At 49.6% G+C, this 16,716-nt stretch overlaps 1 protein-coding gene across 1 annotated transcript in view; it reads right to left on the bottom strand.

Annotated features, from left to right (window-relative positions):
* Positions 1-14,649, bottom strand: part of LOC138521811 (E3 ubiquitin-protein ligase TRIM39-like) — a 256,777-nt gene extending 242,128 nt beyond the window's left edge. The window contains exon 1 of the mRNA XM_069634927.1: positions 14,028-14,649. Within this exon, the coding sequence (XP_069491028.1) occupies positions 14,028-14,429 (402 nt within the window). The 5' untranslated portion in view covers positions 14,430-14,649. The remainder of the gene's footprint in view (positions 1-14,027) is intronic.
* Positions 14,650-16,716: the final 2,067 nt, after the last annotated feature.

The following is a 16,716-nucleotide window of genomic DNA, read 5'->3' as shown; positions in this document are numbered from 1 at the left end:
CCGACCTCTGCAACCTCTCTTTCACCATTGGAGTTTCCCCCCCTCTCCTCTCAAGCACTCTCTTGTGCACCCTCTGCTAAAAAAAAACCTCTGCTGACCGATCCGTCCCAGATATTTTTAGTGGGGATAATATTAGGGTTTTTTGGGAGAGGGGGTGTGTCAGGAATCTGATTTGGGGTAGAGGACGGCGCTTCTTGTTTCCCCAAGAGGCGATTTCCTATCAGGCGATGGGATGCGTGTAGTTCCTCTTTCCCGCGGTACGCCAGCTGCTCATTAGCAGTAACTGCTGAAAACTCGCCGCCGCCCGTGCCTTGGTGCAGGTAATTACAGATTATCAGCACGGGCGGCAGCCGCTGAAGAAGCAAGAGCATGCGGGAACGTTTTGGACGCGCAAGGACTGTTGGAGCTTTCCCCGGGCCGCGGCAGTGATTAGCAACCTAAACAGGAGAAAAGGCAGTCGTGGGCCACATCGGTGAATCCGGCTCCTTCCCAAGTGTTGGGCATCGATCTTCAGGGTCCGGATGTCCTTGTGAGGCATCCGGACCATCAGTTAAGTGTTCTACAACAGTCTTCATGTTTTGGTGTTAAAGTATACTTATTTTCGCTTGTTGATTTATGATACGAACACGGCAGGGAGTGTGTGATGAAACACGCCATGTGTAGGATACACGCCATATGTGAGACACGCCATGTGTGAGGAAACACGCTATGAATCTCAGAACTGACAAAACAGTGCCCTGGGAAAATAGGAGACTATCCTTTAAAGCGCACTTGTTTTGGAATCATCCTTTAGGGTCCACACAGCACAAGGGCGTGTGTTTTGTGTATTTGGTCTAACCCTTGTTTGTTGCTTCAGTGGGCCAGGAGTCTTGTATCTTCGGGACAACCCCTTTGTTTGTGCCATGTTGCTTGTAGGCAACCCTATGTGTTTTCAGGAAGTATACGGCCCAAGGCGCATGTTATGTTATGTTCAAGTTCTATGTTCAAGTTTATAATCCTATGTTCTGTGGTGTGCAAAGTGGAGTCGTATAGGGCCACTAATGAGGTACACTACTGTGGGTATGTAGCAGGTGCATTACATGTATAGGAGGTCAGGCTAGGTATTCAGAAAGTAGAGGTACAGGTATAGGAGTATTGCGTTTATTGTATGTACTTGCTTGTTTATGTTCCCTTCCTTTCCTTTGTCACTCCATCCTCTTTCCCTAACTCCATCTTCCTCCCATTGGCTGCCATGTGGCTACCTGTGATATCATTTTCAGGCGCCCGTGCCAACCACGGTGGGAGGGGTCAATCTACTTGGCTTCTGTGGTTCGGAAGAGGGTATCGAGACCCCTATTCCCTTATAAGTTTGACAGAGTGCCCTCTGCTCCTTTTACAATAATACAGGGGTGTCCCCCGCAGGTTCCATGCCTTAATATCGCTGCAAAAATATGGTGATATTTTTGCGGGGATATTAACACATGGAACCACTTGTGTGTCATCTGCGTATTGGTGGGAATGAAGGTCTGCCCAAGGAATTAAACACATAGGTTGAAGAGTAGAGACAGGGAGGAGCCTTGTGGGACCTCATATTTAAACGGGAGGTGGTATCGGATTGATATGGGGACATGGAGACAAAGCGTGTCCTGTTCGTGAGAAAGGAGTTGAACCACTTAAGTACGGTGCCAGAGAGTTTCATCCTGTGAGATAGGATGTTTAGTGGAAGGGTGTGGTCAATGGTGTTGAATGCTGCACAAAGATTTAGTACGAGTAGTGTTGTGTGTCCTTTGTCTGTGATGATGTGGAGGTCAACAAGTTTGTGAAGCGTAGCAGTCTCAGTGCCTTACAAGGTCACCGGATAAATTGTCTGGAGGGCATAAGAAAGTGCATCTGGAGGGTGGGTTGTGAATTAGTATGGGTCTTGCAAGACTGGTGGCTGTAATAAATACTTTTGCTCCTCCAATAAAAATGGAGTATTGTTTTGACGTTTACAAAAAGGCACACTAGCACTGCTGGTAATGTCTCTTTGAATATAGCCATGTTTTTTCAACGACAAAAAAATATGAGGATGCCATCATGTTCATTTCTCTTAGGTCGAGTAGATAAAATAAGTTATTCGACCTGCAGGTTTTTTCAAGGTCTGCATAGGCAGAAATGTAATGCAGAACTTTGAAAATGCAGATAAAATGATCAGGAGTACGTACCAGCAAGACTCCAAGGACCCAAGAAAAAAGTCAATATACAGGTAAAAACCTGAAAAGGTCATTTCAGAGGAGGTTCAAACAAGTTGTAAAAGTTCCCCTTAGGAATAAGAGGACAAAGTCACTAGGCAAATCCTTGGTGAAAAAAAAAGTAATTCCAATTCTACCCGACAGGTGCAGAGAAGACAGCAACCGATCGTGTCACGTTCAAGACCCAGCAACCCCAGGGAGAAGAGAGGCAGAGCAGGATAGTGTCAATGTATGTAAATGGCCAAGCCATGGTAAGGGGGACCTACAAGAACCTAAAAAATAAATTTAAAAAAAAACACAGACCAAGGGGACCCTGGGGGTAAGAACCTTCAATAACCCAAAGGCCCAGGAGGAAGAAATATTCACTGTGGCAGTTTTCAAAAAAATAGTGAGTCAAGTCTCTTCCTTTGCAGAGCAAGTGCAGGATCCGGTCATGCAGGGACTTGAGCCACAGACCGTGACCAAGCAGTTCAAAAGAAGAAAAAAGATTATTTTTAATATCAACAGGCATTCGCTGCCCTTAACAGTGAGCACTCATGCATATTACTGTAAATCCACAAGGCCCGGTGGCAGTTTGGTTACATATAATTAGCAAACTTTATCTGGTTTGATAAAGAGGCCCAAGGGGAAGATTCATTTATAAAAATGGCCAAAGCCCACATGATGTCTCTATTCAACTGGTTTTCTGTGACTACTACTGATGTCAGCACCTTGTGTGTATTACTATCTAGGGCTGGGGGATTCACTCACCAGAGAGGATGAACCCAGACCTGGATGTCCTATGTTCTCTGCTGAGAAAGCTTGACACATTTACACGAGGATAAGACATGGCCTCAGGGGAACGGGTGAGAGCCAGTGATTCAAATGAAGCTCTGCCAGCACAACAGGGAAGCAACACCAGTAGACTAATGAGTGGAGTCTCTAGGAACTCAAGAAAGCACAAGAGTGGGGAGGTAGATTTAAGTTTAGGAGAGGAGTGGTAACCAGAGCAAGGGATCTATCATCTTGGAAATTCCTAGGCTACTCAATTCCTGCGGCCCTCCAAACCACATGCAGACAAGGCACTCTCTGGGCTGTATGACCAATAAAGGGAATTCGTCCCTTCTCCCTAAGGGGGAGCACCCCCCTGTGAGACTAGGGAGGTGAGCCCATGCCACAATACCCTCCTTAAGGGTAGAGGCAAGTGGGACCTCACAGAGAGAGACATCCCCTTAGAGGACAGGGCTCCCGTTTCTATGAGGAACTCCCTAAAGCTGGACACATTGTAGCTTATATGGGATGCTCAAAAGACCAGGAGATATACAATATCAAAAACTGGGACGAAGAAACAACACTGAGGTCATTATTTTATGGGAAACAAGCCTATCCCCTTAAATACAATGCCCTACTGGGACAAGGAGATTGATTAACGAGTCCTCCATGAGAAGTTGACAAGAAGAGAGACGAGAACGTACGTATGCAGGAGGAAGTCCCTCGCCGCGTTACACCTGGGAAGACAGAAAACCCGGGAGCCTGCACGTTTTTAACTCACCCGAGAACTCAGTGAGGGGCACCAGCGATACTGCGAGAAGAGAAACCAACAAGGAAGAAGCCTACGAGAGGGTGGTGGTGAGACCACGAATGCAAAGCCTAAAACTATCACTGAGACCACCACAAGAAGCGATCCTCTAGGTGTCCCATCACACAGTGAAGTACCGGGACACTATCGAAAAGCAGTGATGGCGGAGAGGGAGACACCAGCGAAATGAAACAAAATGCGGTCTGTGAACCGAAGAGAGGTGCCCGAGCAAGAAAGCTCCTGGGGACGTCACCCATCAGAAACAAAAGGTAACGGGAGGCACCCACGGCAGCGTTTTACCGCACAAACAACTCATCACAGTGAAGAATATGAAAAAGTTCAAATGGAAACGAGTGAATATAAATCCTATCGATAATAGAGAAAAGCTGTGGGACGAGATATCATGGGAACAGGGGAAAGTAACTAAATACCAAGAAAAATACAGTTTGAATGAAAGAAAGTGTGAAACACAGTTTGTGAGAACCAGACAATTGGACTATATATCAAGAGAAATAGCCTAAACGAAGGGGATATACAATTGTCCAGGAGCAAAGACCCACTAGAACAGTAATACTGCGTGTATAATTTCAAGTTCAAAGCACTAGCCAGCCACTAAAAAAATAAAAAAGTCACTTGCAACCTCAATTCTGTGCATACTGTAGGGGAGGAAAGGTCCAAAAGACCCCCCTTGCCTACATCCCTTCCCCAGGTGAGGGCCATGGCTCATTGGGCGTCCCCTCATACCACCAGGGCCCAGGTGGTGGAGGGCTCACCTGCTGAAGAAATTGCTCACACATTGAATTTAGTTAGGCCTTAGAAACGATTTTTGTCTAATAATGATGGTGTGAGCTCCGCGCACTGCAGCGCGGCCCCCACCCTCGGAGAGTTTCAATTATCCCTGTTGCCGCAGAACCCTGGCAGATCCGCTGTGAGCCTGTTCCCACGAACAAGACGGACATGAGCTAGCATAAGATACTAACACTGTAACATTTCACCTTCCGCAGTGTATCACTGCTCCCAGCATGACCCGGCCAGCGGGGCCTGGGTGATGAAGAGAACTGTAAAATGGTCATCGGATGGCAGAAAGTCCCCAAATATTAATGCCAAGACCACTTGCAAAGTGTGCATTTCTCCACAAAACCTCTTCTATTTCGGAAACCTGTAAAATGTATAACCATGATAGAATGCATGCTTACATGATATTAGCAATGAAGAGCCCACACCACTGCAGTTGGGTACTAGCAATGTAAGAGCGTTCCAGGGGACTAGTTGTTATGTGTATCATTGAAAAGCTTACACTCCGTGGTCCAGCGCCATAACCGAACTAATGCTGCTAGAGTACAAGGGAAGACGAATGTAACCATACAGAGGGCTCATGTGAAGGACACGCGAGAGTGTACTTGTCGTGCGTGTATGTCTAAGCCCCTTAATGTGCCACTACCGTCACGTACGGTGGCGAGTCATTTCCTATGTGCTCCACCAACCTCACTACTACCTCACTTACTGCAAATGTATATGCATATAACTAAATGCTATAGTTGTTAAAACATAGTGTACGAATAAGGTGCTCAGACTGGTTATATTCGAGACACATTTAGCAAAATTGAAATGTATGGTTTCAAGTGATTCAAATGAGTATTATAGAGTGTTCAAATGTTTGTGATGTTTTCTCCTCTAAAGTCGGCAACACACGAGGAAGATACCTTTGTGAATATGTGCAAGGCCATTCCCCCTCCCACCCTGCGAAGACTGCCAAACAAGAGAGCCGGGGGTCCGCGCCGCGCTGCTCCACCTCCCCCAACCAGACTGGAGCCGCTTCAAAGATTTGTAGTCCCCTCTGCAGCACCCAAGGCCACGGCCCGCCACCTGCGTTATTTACAGCACAGCAGTAAACCTCTGCCTGAATACACAGATCCAAAGGCGCCCCCTCGTAAACCCCACAACCCACCGGATCACCTTAGACTTATGACCCTGTGCAATTAGGACACCCAATACTGTGGCAACATACAGCGGCACATTCATAACAACTTCTAACAAGACAGAAAGACATGTACCGCCCGTCCCATGCCCTGAGACTTAGCCCCTCGACCTATGGTACCTGTCAACAGGACACTGGTAACCATGCCCTGACGAATGACCATCAGACCCCTCACAAGGTGCATTCCTCCTGTGTTGCATTAACCTGTAGAATAACCTATTGAAAGATTTACTAAAGAAGATAATATTGCAATAACTGAATGACTGCGGTGTGCATGGCCTAGGGCAAATAAGTCAGGAAAAGACATTCTTCTCTGACACTGGCCACAATGGCATAACAACACCGCCCGGATGAACTCAGCCGACCTGCCAGGCCAAGCCCGACCCACGAGGCTGACCAGTGACGTCCTCCAGCCAAGGCAAATCACATCACAGCAACGCCTATCGCTAGTCATCTCCACCCAATCCCATTGAACCTGTGCCCCCTATAGTATGTAGGTTCTTATGACGTTTTTTGTAAATATATACGCCTGTCTTTGCTATTGTCAGACAGAGCGCTCTCAGAGTTTGCAGAGTTCTTTGCATGCCCTATTCTGATTGATAAACTCCCATTTAAGCTCACCCGCACTCTGTCTTGGCTTTATTCCCAACTTGGGAAGAGTCCTTCATTGTCTCTCATTGCGGGGAGGATCGTGCTGGTTGGGGACGCTTGCCTTCAATACAGACAGCACATTTCTTACTCTCCAAGAGTCAAATATCACTAACCAATGGCTCGTGGGGAGTGCAAATTCTGCACCCCGAGTAATAATTTAACAAGAGACATTACAAGCAACAACGAGACAAGTCCTATTAGAAAGCCCCAAAAGGGATTCCTAAAGAGAAAAGAACATGTAATAATGCAGTTGATGAATTAAAGAAACTGAACCACAAAATCACAAGAGACTATTTGCAAATAAAATACTAAGATAGAACACATTGGCCCTCATTACGAGTGCCGCCGAAATCATGTCCGGGTCCAGTTCCTCAGAATGAGGAATTACCGGGCCATTCCGAGTTCGGAAGCCCCGGTAATTCCTCCCTCCACAAGTACCCCGACCTTCCCCATTCCCATTTCAGCCCCCATAGGGCTGAATGGGAATGGGAGCAAACAACGGGCCATTACGAGTTGGCTCGTTGTTTACTCCCTCTTCCCCTCGCGGGACCCGGTAAGCACGGCTGGTTTTTCCAGGCGTGCTTACCGTGTCCCGCGAGGGGACCTCGTAATGTGGCGTAACAGGGTTAACGGCGCCGGCACCTTTTACTGCGCCATTAACCCCGTTCCACCAGGGTCGTAATGAGGCCCATATACTGGTATTAGGAGTACCCTCAGGAGAAGGGAGCCATTCTCCCGATCTAGTGCCAGATAGGTTCGTTTTGGACAGAGGAAGGTTTACTTTAATATTCACGACTGATGAACGAGCACCTTAGTTTGAACAGAGGATAGGACAGGGGTAACACGCTGGTCTTGGAAGCAAGACCACGCAGAGCAACAGAGGTTCAAATCCTGGATCTGCCCTTAGAAACAGAACTAGTTATAACAAAAACAATTAAAAAAATAAATATAGGCAGCATCCAAAGTGATAGGGAAAGATAGGCCTGTTTCACTTACTTTAATAAACAAACTGTGCATCATGTCATCTAAGAGTCTGTGTTCTCCTTCTGATCCGCCACAGCTTCCATCAAAAGGAAAACTCTTGATACAGTAGCTTGGATTGGGCCCTTAATCCACTGTGTGAAAATGACTATACAAGGGAGTAAGTCCCCTCTATACCTTTAATATATTATCTTTGGACTCAAGATGAAAAAGGATTTCACAGGAACTTTATTGGGGTGAATTCTGCACAAAGTCCTCAGCCAATGGGGTGAAGAAAAAGATTGCCATGCAAGGATAAAGACCTCACCCAACCCACTTGTTTTGTTAAATAGACCACTTGAACTCCTGGGCACCCTGTGAGAGGGGGGGGGGGGGGGTTGGTGAAGCTGCCTTTTGCAACCAATTGAATCAAACACACTGTGTGCTCTTGTGCAACCTTCTTTCATGAAACGTTTGGTGATGCGGGAAAAGTGGTGGTAATTCTGTTATCAACACTTTTTTGGACAGTAACAGAATTACCACTGTTTTCCCACACCATCAAAAAGCTGAAGGTGAATCCACCACTTTACTGCCAAACACTGGCGGATTTAGTATGTGGTAAATCTAGCAAAAATCCACATGGAGTCTTAAGGACACCAAAAATGTGGCCGGCCTCCCTTGTCCCTGCGCCCGCACCCACCTGCGAGGCAAAAAACCTTGCGGTCATCTTCGACGCCACTCTCTCCTCCACATCTCACATCTCTGACAACTTTTTGAAAAAATAAAAAATAAAAAAACATTGAACCGTCAGCTACACCTCCTCAGATATACTCTACTATTTCTCACTTTCCCCCAGCGGCTCACTGTCTCCAGAGCCTTGGTCCTCTCTAGGGTGGACTACTGCAACAGTCTCTTCCCCAACCTCCCTTCCTTTGCAACTCATCCAGAACAGAACCACAAGACTTATCCTTGGCCACAAGCCCATGGACTGCATCTCTCCAGCGCTGAAATCCCTCCACTGGCTCCCCGCGGCTGCAAGGATCAAGTTCAAGACCCTCTGCATTATCCACAAGGCTTTCTGGGGCCTAGGGCCTACCTACCTGCAATGCTGCCTACATAAATACTGTCCTTCTCGAGCCCTCCTCTCATCTACCTCCAACCTTCTGCGGGTGAGCCAGTTCGCCAAGAAGAGATTGGGAAGAGCCTTATCCTCAGCAGGTGCCTCGCTCTGGAATAGCCTCCCTGTCGCCCACTGCCTGGAGTCTGACCGTCTTTAAGTTCCTGAAACTTCTCAAGACCTCCCTCTTCGCCTCTTCCTTCGCTCTGCCTCTACCCTGCTAACCTAGCGTTCTGCTCTCTCCATCTCTCTCTCTCTGCTTCCTTACAGCTTGCTGACTGGCTGCCTGGTGTACCTCAGAGTCTTACCGGTGCTGGGCACCCCCGCCAGTCCTCTCTCGCACTTGCCTCAGGGCCTACACCCACCCACCTTCACGGCACAAGAAATAACCCAAGAGAGTGGCTCTCTCCGCACATACCCTAGTATCCACCCTGGGTGCACTTGGACCTCCCCCTCCATGTTACCGTCTATGCACTTGCACGACCCAAATGCAACGTGCCTGAAGTCTGTCTGTTCTCCCTGGTCCTCTCCCTCTAATTGCACTGGTAAAACTGCAGAATCAGCATCAGGCCCATTTGCTTTGTCTGAACTGTTAAGTGTATTCTACACTTAGTCTGCCTGTGCAGACCATTATCATCTCAGAAATTACAAGGGCTCTGAGCGACTCGTTTTCCCCCCCTTAAGCACTTGAAAACACTTTCCTGTGTATAGGCACTATACAAATAAACAATACAATCGCCACTAGTAATACCATGGTTACCCACAGGCCCAAGTGGCAGTAACAGTAATGAAATTGGTGGTAAATAGACAGATGCACTGCCAAATAACAATCAAACTCGTAATGAGGCCCTCTGTGTGGGCTCTATGCTACAGAAAGACTTGTTACACACATAGGTGCGTGATGCTCTTAACTGTACAAATGCACATGCAGGACCTTCTACTTTAGAGGTTCACTGTGGCTATAATGCTCCGATTACTTACCAGTAATCTTCATTACTCCTAGTCATAATCGTCCTCGTCACAGTACTTACCTCATGAGGCACCTGCCTCCGACACAGGACCTTCTTCTATTTCTTTAAATCCCTATAACTCCTCCCCCACATCCACGTCACTCAGTTTCATATTACCAAGCCGGAGCATGGGACCTTCCCCGCAGGGAGGGTGAGGAGGGTCGTCAGTACTATGACGAGGAGAGTAGGACTAGGAGTAATGAAGATTACCGGTAAGTAATCAGAGCATTACCTCCACGTCCACTCTTTCTCGTCCCAGTACTTACCTCATGAGGTATACCAAAGCAGCAACAGGGAAAAGGTCCCAATGAGAGAGCCAAAAACAGTGCAGCAAAACACACCCACAATAACTCTTAATCCACATCCCCACAGATAAAACTCCAACCACGAAGGAACCAACCCCCGAGCGGGAGAAACTCAACCCATAGCGGCTGATGAAAAATGCCTAGACCAGCCAAGGCGGCAGCCATACAAATCTCTTGCAGAGAAAACCCTCCTAGCATCAGCCCAGGAAGCCGGCAAACCCCTGGCGGACCCCCCCTGATCGTGCGCAGGCACAGGCAGGCCAGAAGCCACATAGGCCCTGGAGATCACAACCCGGAACCACTGGAAAAATGGAAACCACAGATGCGTTATGCCCAGCCCCAGCCGGACCACAAGCAATCAGAAGACTATCAGATTGGTGTCTATGAGCATCCATTATGGACGCAACTACAGGATCTGAGAACCCCTGAGATATCAACCTAGGCTGAGCAATAGCCACACTGCCCATTGCATCCGGTGGACTTCCAACCGCAGATCCCCTTGAAGGGGACACGGCCACCTCGGAACCAGCCAAGGTTCCTAGGACCGAAGCTCCAACAGAGAAGGGAGCCAACTCCGGCGGGACCAGAACGGAGCTAACAACAACACATTCACCCTGGACACACTGATGCGCCAAACCACCCAGGGCAGAAGGGGAACAGGCGGAAAGGCATAAAGGGAAACCCCAAGGCCACTGTACAGAGAGCGCGTCCATCCCCAATCCCCCCGGCCTGAAACCGAGAGCAGAAGAGGGGAACTTCTGCTGAATGCAAACAGGTCTAGAACCGGGAACCCTAATCTGACACAGGTCACCGCAAAGACCTGGGCCAACAGGACCAGTTCCGCAGAGAAGTGAAAACCGGCATCGGAGAAGATCTACTTGAACATTGTCCACCCTTCTGATACGGGAGGCCACCAGAGACACCAGATGAGATTCCTCCCACACGCCTATCAGCACTGCCAGAGCATTCAAGGAGCGGCCGGAACCCCTTTTGCAGTTGACATATGCCAAGGCCGTCGTATTGTCCGATCGGACCAAAACCGCCGACCATCCAGCAACTCCTCGAAGTACACCAGAGCTTGGACAATGGCACAACTCTTGCCAATTGGATGATCGCCGGCTTCAGCTGAGAGGACCCCCAATGTAAACCCTTTCTGCTGGCGTCGGTAGTAAGAGCGGCCAAAAGGAGGAAGGACCATGCACACCTCAGCCTGTAGACCTGAAACCCCCCCGCCACCATAGCAGCGAGACTATCAGCGCTGGGGACACTGAAAAGAAAACTACGAAAGCTGAGACATGGGGAGCCAGTGGGAGAGAGTATAAGACACCAGGGGATGTAACCGAAGACGGGCTCAAGGAACTGGAAAACACGCAAGACGCCACGTGCCCCGGAACTTCAGCAACAGACGAGCCGAGACATACTGCCTTCTGAGAACCCAGCCCAGAACAGCCAACAAGCACCCCCCCCGTACAACATCCAGAGTACGCTCTCCCCAGACGTCTGGACAAGCAGTGCTGGGTCTTGAGACCCATAAGCAGGTGACACATCCTAGAAGGCATAGGGACCAGGAACACCCGCAAGTAGAAAACTGGACCCTGAACAGGGAGAGGAACGGGCAAGACGGCAACCCACAACAACCGTTCGGAGAGAACAGATCCCATGGCCAACTACTTGGACCGTGAGCTGGGTACCAAAGTCCTAACCATGCAAGCCTGGACAGGAGGAGACCAGAACGGCAACTGATGCCCCCCTTCCGGAAGGAGCCCATTACCCAGGAAGCCGAACCCCACCGGTCCCATACACCTGCGAGAAGATAGAGACGAGGAGCCAGGGAAAAACCGCCAGTCACTGTACTTGCACCAGAGGAAAATCACAGGACATTGAAGCAGGCCTGCGCCACAATATAACAGCATGCTCGTCAGCCCACAAAAAGATCCGACCTATTAAAAGGAAGATACAGGACAGCCCAGAAGTCCAGCAGACCATGGCCCTCTCAGCCGACAGAGGAGCCACCAGGCTGGCGTCAAAAGGGCAGAATACTGTCACGAAGCGGGGCAAAGCAATCCATCCCGGATAGCAGACATCAAAGGCAACCCCCTACATGGGGTATGCCTATACTGGAAAACCCACTATAGTGACATCCCCCTCCACCGGCACCAGGGTCTCTGAGAACCCCTCTAAGCACAGACATGTGCCACCATGTGCCCTATCACTTCCCACAAGTCTGAGAGGAGGCGTGAAAGCAACACGTCTGCACCGGAGGACCTAGGCCGTAAAACAAGAGACACTGGGAACCCCCTGCATGGCCGTTACTTCCATGATGCATTTTCCATAATTCCATGCCGGACAAGGGAAAAGAAAATTAACTCCTTTGACCTTCCCTAGCGCAGTTCAGAGGAAGAGGACAGGACAAGGAGTCTGCATCCATAGCTAGGACAGACCCAAACACACCACTAACTCGACACATGACTGAGAGGTAACTTGAGCCCTGTATTCAGTAGCTGGCAGCCCCATGCTCTAAATGGTTCCAATGCGTTGGTTTGGAAGGATGAAGGACCGAGTCAGCACCGCCGAGACTCGAACCCCAAATGTAGACTATGCCAGGCTGGTACCCTTCGAGTCGATTGCAGACGTGTCCAAATCTGCGCCGTATTCACAAGCAGCACGCAAAGAATGCAGCCAACATCCGGTGCATCCTGGGCTGTGTGTGTCTGAGGAGAGGGTGGTATGCGACATGCGTGTGACAGTACAAAGCCCCTGCACTTTCAAAGACTCTCTGCCACCGTCACCACACGACAAGAAGCAGAGAGGCCTCACAACAAAAAGGGAAGGCTAGCCCATTCTACCAAGTGCTTGCCATCATTTCCAATAAAGATGTGTACACAGAGCACAAGGAAACGGCCTGTCGAAGGAGTAAAGATGGCCATACCAGCAAGAGAGGGGAAAAACAAAGCACAGTCCTCCCTCCCCTCTCCTTACCTTCCCCCAGATAACACAGCTAACATCCGGTGCATCCTGGGCCGTGTGTGTCTGAGGAGTGGGTGGTATGTGACATACATGCGACAGAACAGAGCCCCCGCACTTTCAAATACTCTCTGTCACAGTCACCCCACGACAAGAAGCAGAGGCCTTACAACAAAAGGGAAGGCTTAGCCCATACTGCCAAGTGTTTGCCATAATTTCCAATAAAGATGTGCACACAAAGCACGAGGAAAACGGTGTCAAGATGGCCATACCAGCAGGAGAGGGGAAAAATATCAAGCAGAGTCATCCCCTCTCCTTACCTTCCCCCAGAGAATGCAACTAACATACGGTGCATCCTGTGCTGTGTGTGTCTGAGGAGCGGGTGGTATGTGACATGCCTGCGACAGAACAGAGCCCTCACACTCTCAAAGACTCTCTGCCACTGTCACCCCAAGAAAAGAAGCAGAGAGGCCTCACAACAAAAGGGAAGGCTAGCCCATACTGCCAAGTGCTTGCCATAATTTCCAATAAAGACGTGTACACATGTCGAATCAAGATGGCCAAAACAGTAGGAGAGGGGAAAATCATCAAGCCCAGTCCTCCCCTCACCTTACCACAATGCTCATGCTGCAGTCCGGAGCCCAGCAAAGAACCGAGCGAGGCAATCCGGCTCAACTGTGACCCCCAAGCCCCACAGGGCGCCCAGGAGCAGCCCCGCACCCGATGGAGCCGAGGGCCCCGCCACACAGCCCTCCCCCCGGGGGCCAGCAATCGGCACTCCCCAGTGCCCTGCACCGGGAAGAAAAAGTCCAACCTGCCAGAGGGAGGAAAAATTAAACTGAGTGACCTGTATGTGGGGGAGGAGTTATGGGGATTTAAAGAAATAGAAGAAGGTCCTGTGTCAGAGGCAGGGGCCTCATGAGGTTAAGTACTGGGACGAGGAAGAGTGGAGGTAATGAGTGCCATCATATCCACAACCATGCCCATATTCCTCGGAGGCTGCCCCCACCCTTGTTCTCGACCTACTGTCTTGTTCTCGACCTACTGTGTGCTCCTAGACAGTGCCTGACATGGTGAGCATTATGTAAACCCTGCTTCTGCCCTAGACCTGCACCAGATATGCTACGTACTCCCTGGCAGCCTTAGAAACGGTGAGCACTGTGCGGACAACCCACCCATGTCCCTGATCTACATCACACATAGCTTGTACTCGTGGGAAGTTTCTGGCATGGGAAACGTGTGAATCATCAGTCCTATAGCTATTTCATACACACCTTGTACTCTTGGGCAGCTTCTGAAACGGGTCGCACTTTGTGAGTTCTGTGATCACCGGATTCCCGACAGACCACGCAGATTGGCCTCCGATCATCCCCACAGAACAGTTTCAGTTTCTCTTCGTGTTCTCCGCACATGTTTTCTTGGGTGGAATTGTGGAGCTGTTTGGCTATGTCTGCCACGTTCCCAAGCCGCCCGTTGGGTCGGAGAGTTGGGCGCCGAGAAGTGTGCCTACACTGAGGACATCGGAAGTTTATCTCCAGTCCCTCCCAGCACCGGATGATGCAGGGCCGGCAAAAGGCATGTCCACATTCCACAGACACCGGGTCTTTGAAGTATTCCAGGCATATGGAGCAGGTGGCCTCCTCCTTCAAGCTCTGGAGCTGGGCGGCTGCGGCCATGTTTCTGCCGCGCTGTGAAGATTCAATCTCAGCAGAGCGCAGGAAGTGAGCGTGTCAGTCTATTCTCCTTCCGTATACACCGGAAGAACGTGCGGTATTGACGGGTGTGGGACACGCCTATCCAGCTGGATGGGCGTGTCATCCTGGCCATGTTCCTGTTGAGCTGTTTATAAACAAGTGAAGTTCAGTTTCGTTTCTCAGCAGAGCGCAGGAAGTGGGTGTGTCAGTCTCTTCTCCTTCGTATACATCCGGAGGAGCGTGAGGTATTGACTGGCTGTGGGACCTGCCTATCAAGCTGGATGGGCGTGTCAACCTGGCCGTGTTCCTGTTCAGCTGTTTATGAACAAGTGAAGTTCAGTTTCGTTTCTCTTCAGAGCGCAGGAAGTGGGCGTGTCAGTCTCGTCTCCTTCCGTATACACCCGGAGGAGCGTGATGTATTGACTGGCTGTGGGCGTGTCAGTCTTTTCCCCTTCCGTATACACCCGGAGGAACGTGATGTATTGATTGGCTGTGGGCGTGTCAGTATCTTCTCCTTCCGTATACATCCGGAGGAGCGTGAGGTATTGACTGGCTGTGGGACCTGCCTATCAAGTTGGATGGGCGTGTCATCCTGGCCATGTTCCTGTTCAGCTGTTTATAAACAAGAGAAGTTCAGTTTCGTTTCTCAGCAGAGCGCAGGAAGTGGGTGTGTCAGTCTCTTCTTCCGTATACACCCGGAGGAGCGTGATGTATTGACTGGCTGTGGGCGTGTCAGTCTTTTCCCCTTCCGTATACACCCGGAGGAACGTGATGTATTGATTGGCTGTGGGCGTGTCAGTATCTTCTCCTTCCGTATACATCGGAGGAGCGTGAGGTAATGACTGGCTGTGGGCGTGTCAGCCTATTCTTCTTCCGGTGATGTAATTACTGGCTGTGGGCGTGTCAGTTTCTTCTCCTTCCGGCGGATGTATTTACTCGCTGTGGGCGTGTCAGTCTCTTCTCCTTCCGTATACACCCGGAGGAGCGTGATGTATTGACTGGCTGTGGGCGTGTCAGTCTGTTCCCCTTCCGTATACACCCGAAGAAACGTGATGTATTGATTGGGTGGGCGTGTCAGTATCTTCTCCTTCCGTATACATCCGGAGGAGCGTGAGGTATTGACTGGCTGTGGGACCTGCCTATCAAGTTGGATGGGCGTGTCATCCTGGCCATGTTCCTGTTCAGCTGTTTATAAACAAGAGAAGTTCAGTTTCGTTTCTCAGCAGAGCGCAGGAAGTGGGTGTGTCAGTCTCTTCTTCCGTATACACCCGAGGAGCGTGAGGTATTGACTGGCTGTAGGACCTGCCTATCAAGCTGGATGGGCGTGTCATCCTGGCCGTGTTCCTGTTCAGCTGTTTATGAACAAGTGAAGTTCAGTTTCGTTTCTCTTCAGAGCGCAGGAAGTGAGCGTGTCAGTCTCTTCTCCTTCGTATACATCCGGAGGAGCGTGAGGTATTGACTGACTGTGGGACCTGCCTATCAAGTTGGATGGGCGTGTCATCCTGGCCATGTTCCTGTTCAGCTGTTTATAAACAAGAGAAGTTCAGTTTCGTTTCTCAGCAGAGCGCAGGAAGTGGGTGTGTCAGTCTCTTCTTCCGTATACACCCGAGGAGCGTGAGGTATTGACTGGCTGTGGGACCTGCCTATCAAGTTGGATGGGCGTGTCATCCTGGCCATGTTCCTGTTCAGCTGTTTATAAACAAGAGAAGTTCAGTTTCGTTTCTCTTCAGAGCGCAGGAAGTGGGCGTGTCAGTCTCTTCTTCCGTATACACCCGGAGGAGCGTGATGTATTGACTGGCTGTGGGCGTGTCAGTCTTTTCCCCTTCCGTATACACCCGGAGGAGCGTGATGTATGGACTGGCTGTGGGACATGCCTACCAAGCTGGGCTGGGCGTGTCATCAGAGCAGGGACAGTGCTACACTGGGAGGCGGGAGCTAATAGTGCTCCGAAATAACCTACACTAAGCTTATTTTTGGAGTTCTGTAAAGCGCCATGAATAGTACGGAACTGCTTTGGGACGCTCTCCAGACACTACATACCATTTACTTGTTCGTTTTTTAATTTATTTTGTGAGCACTTTATTGTGCACATTTTGTGTGATGAACAATTGTGGGTCTGCCACAATTCTTGATGACTCCCCTTCCGAAGCCTGCCACAACGATGTACTTGTTTCATAAAAAGCCCTTGTGTGTTAAGTTTTGAAAGCATTATCTGAGGGGGGATAAACATAGGATTCAGATTTTTAATGAATTCTCGCGAGCAATACCC

The sequence above is a fragment of the Ambystoma mexicanum genome, chromosome 13 (assembly GCF_040938575.1).
Source record: "Ambystoma mexicanum isolate Mex_15411 chromosome 13, UKY_AmexF1_1, whole genome shotgun sequence".
NCBI classification, from domain to species: Eukaryota; Metazoa; Chordata; class Amphibia; order Caudata; family Ambystomatidae; genus Ambystoma; species Ambystoma mexicanum.
Note: the sequence above shows the minus strand (reverse complement) of the source record. Positions and strands in the feature narration are given on the sequence as shown.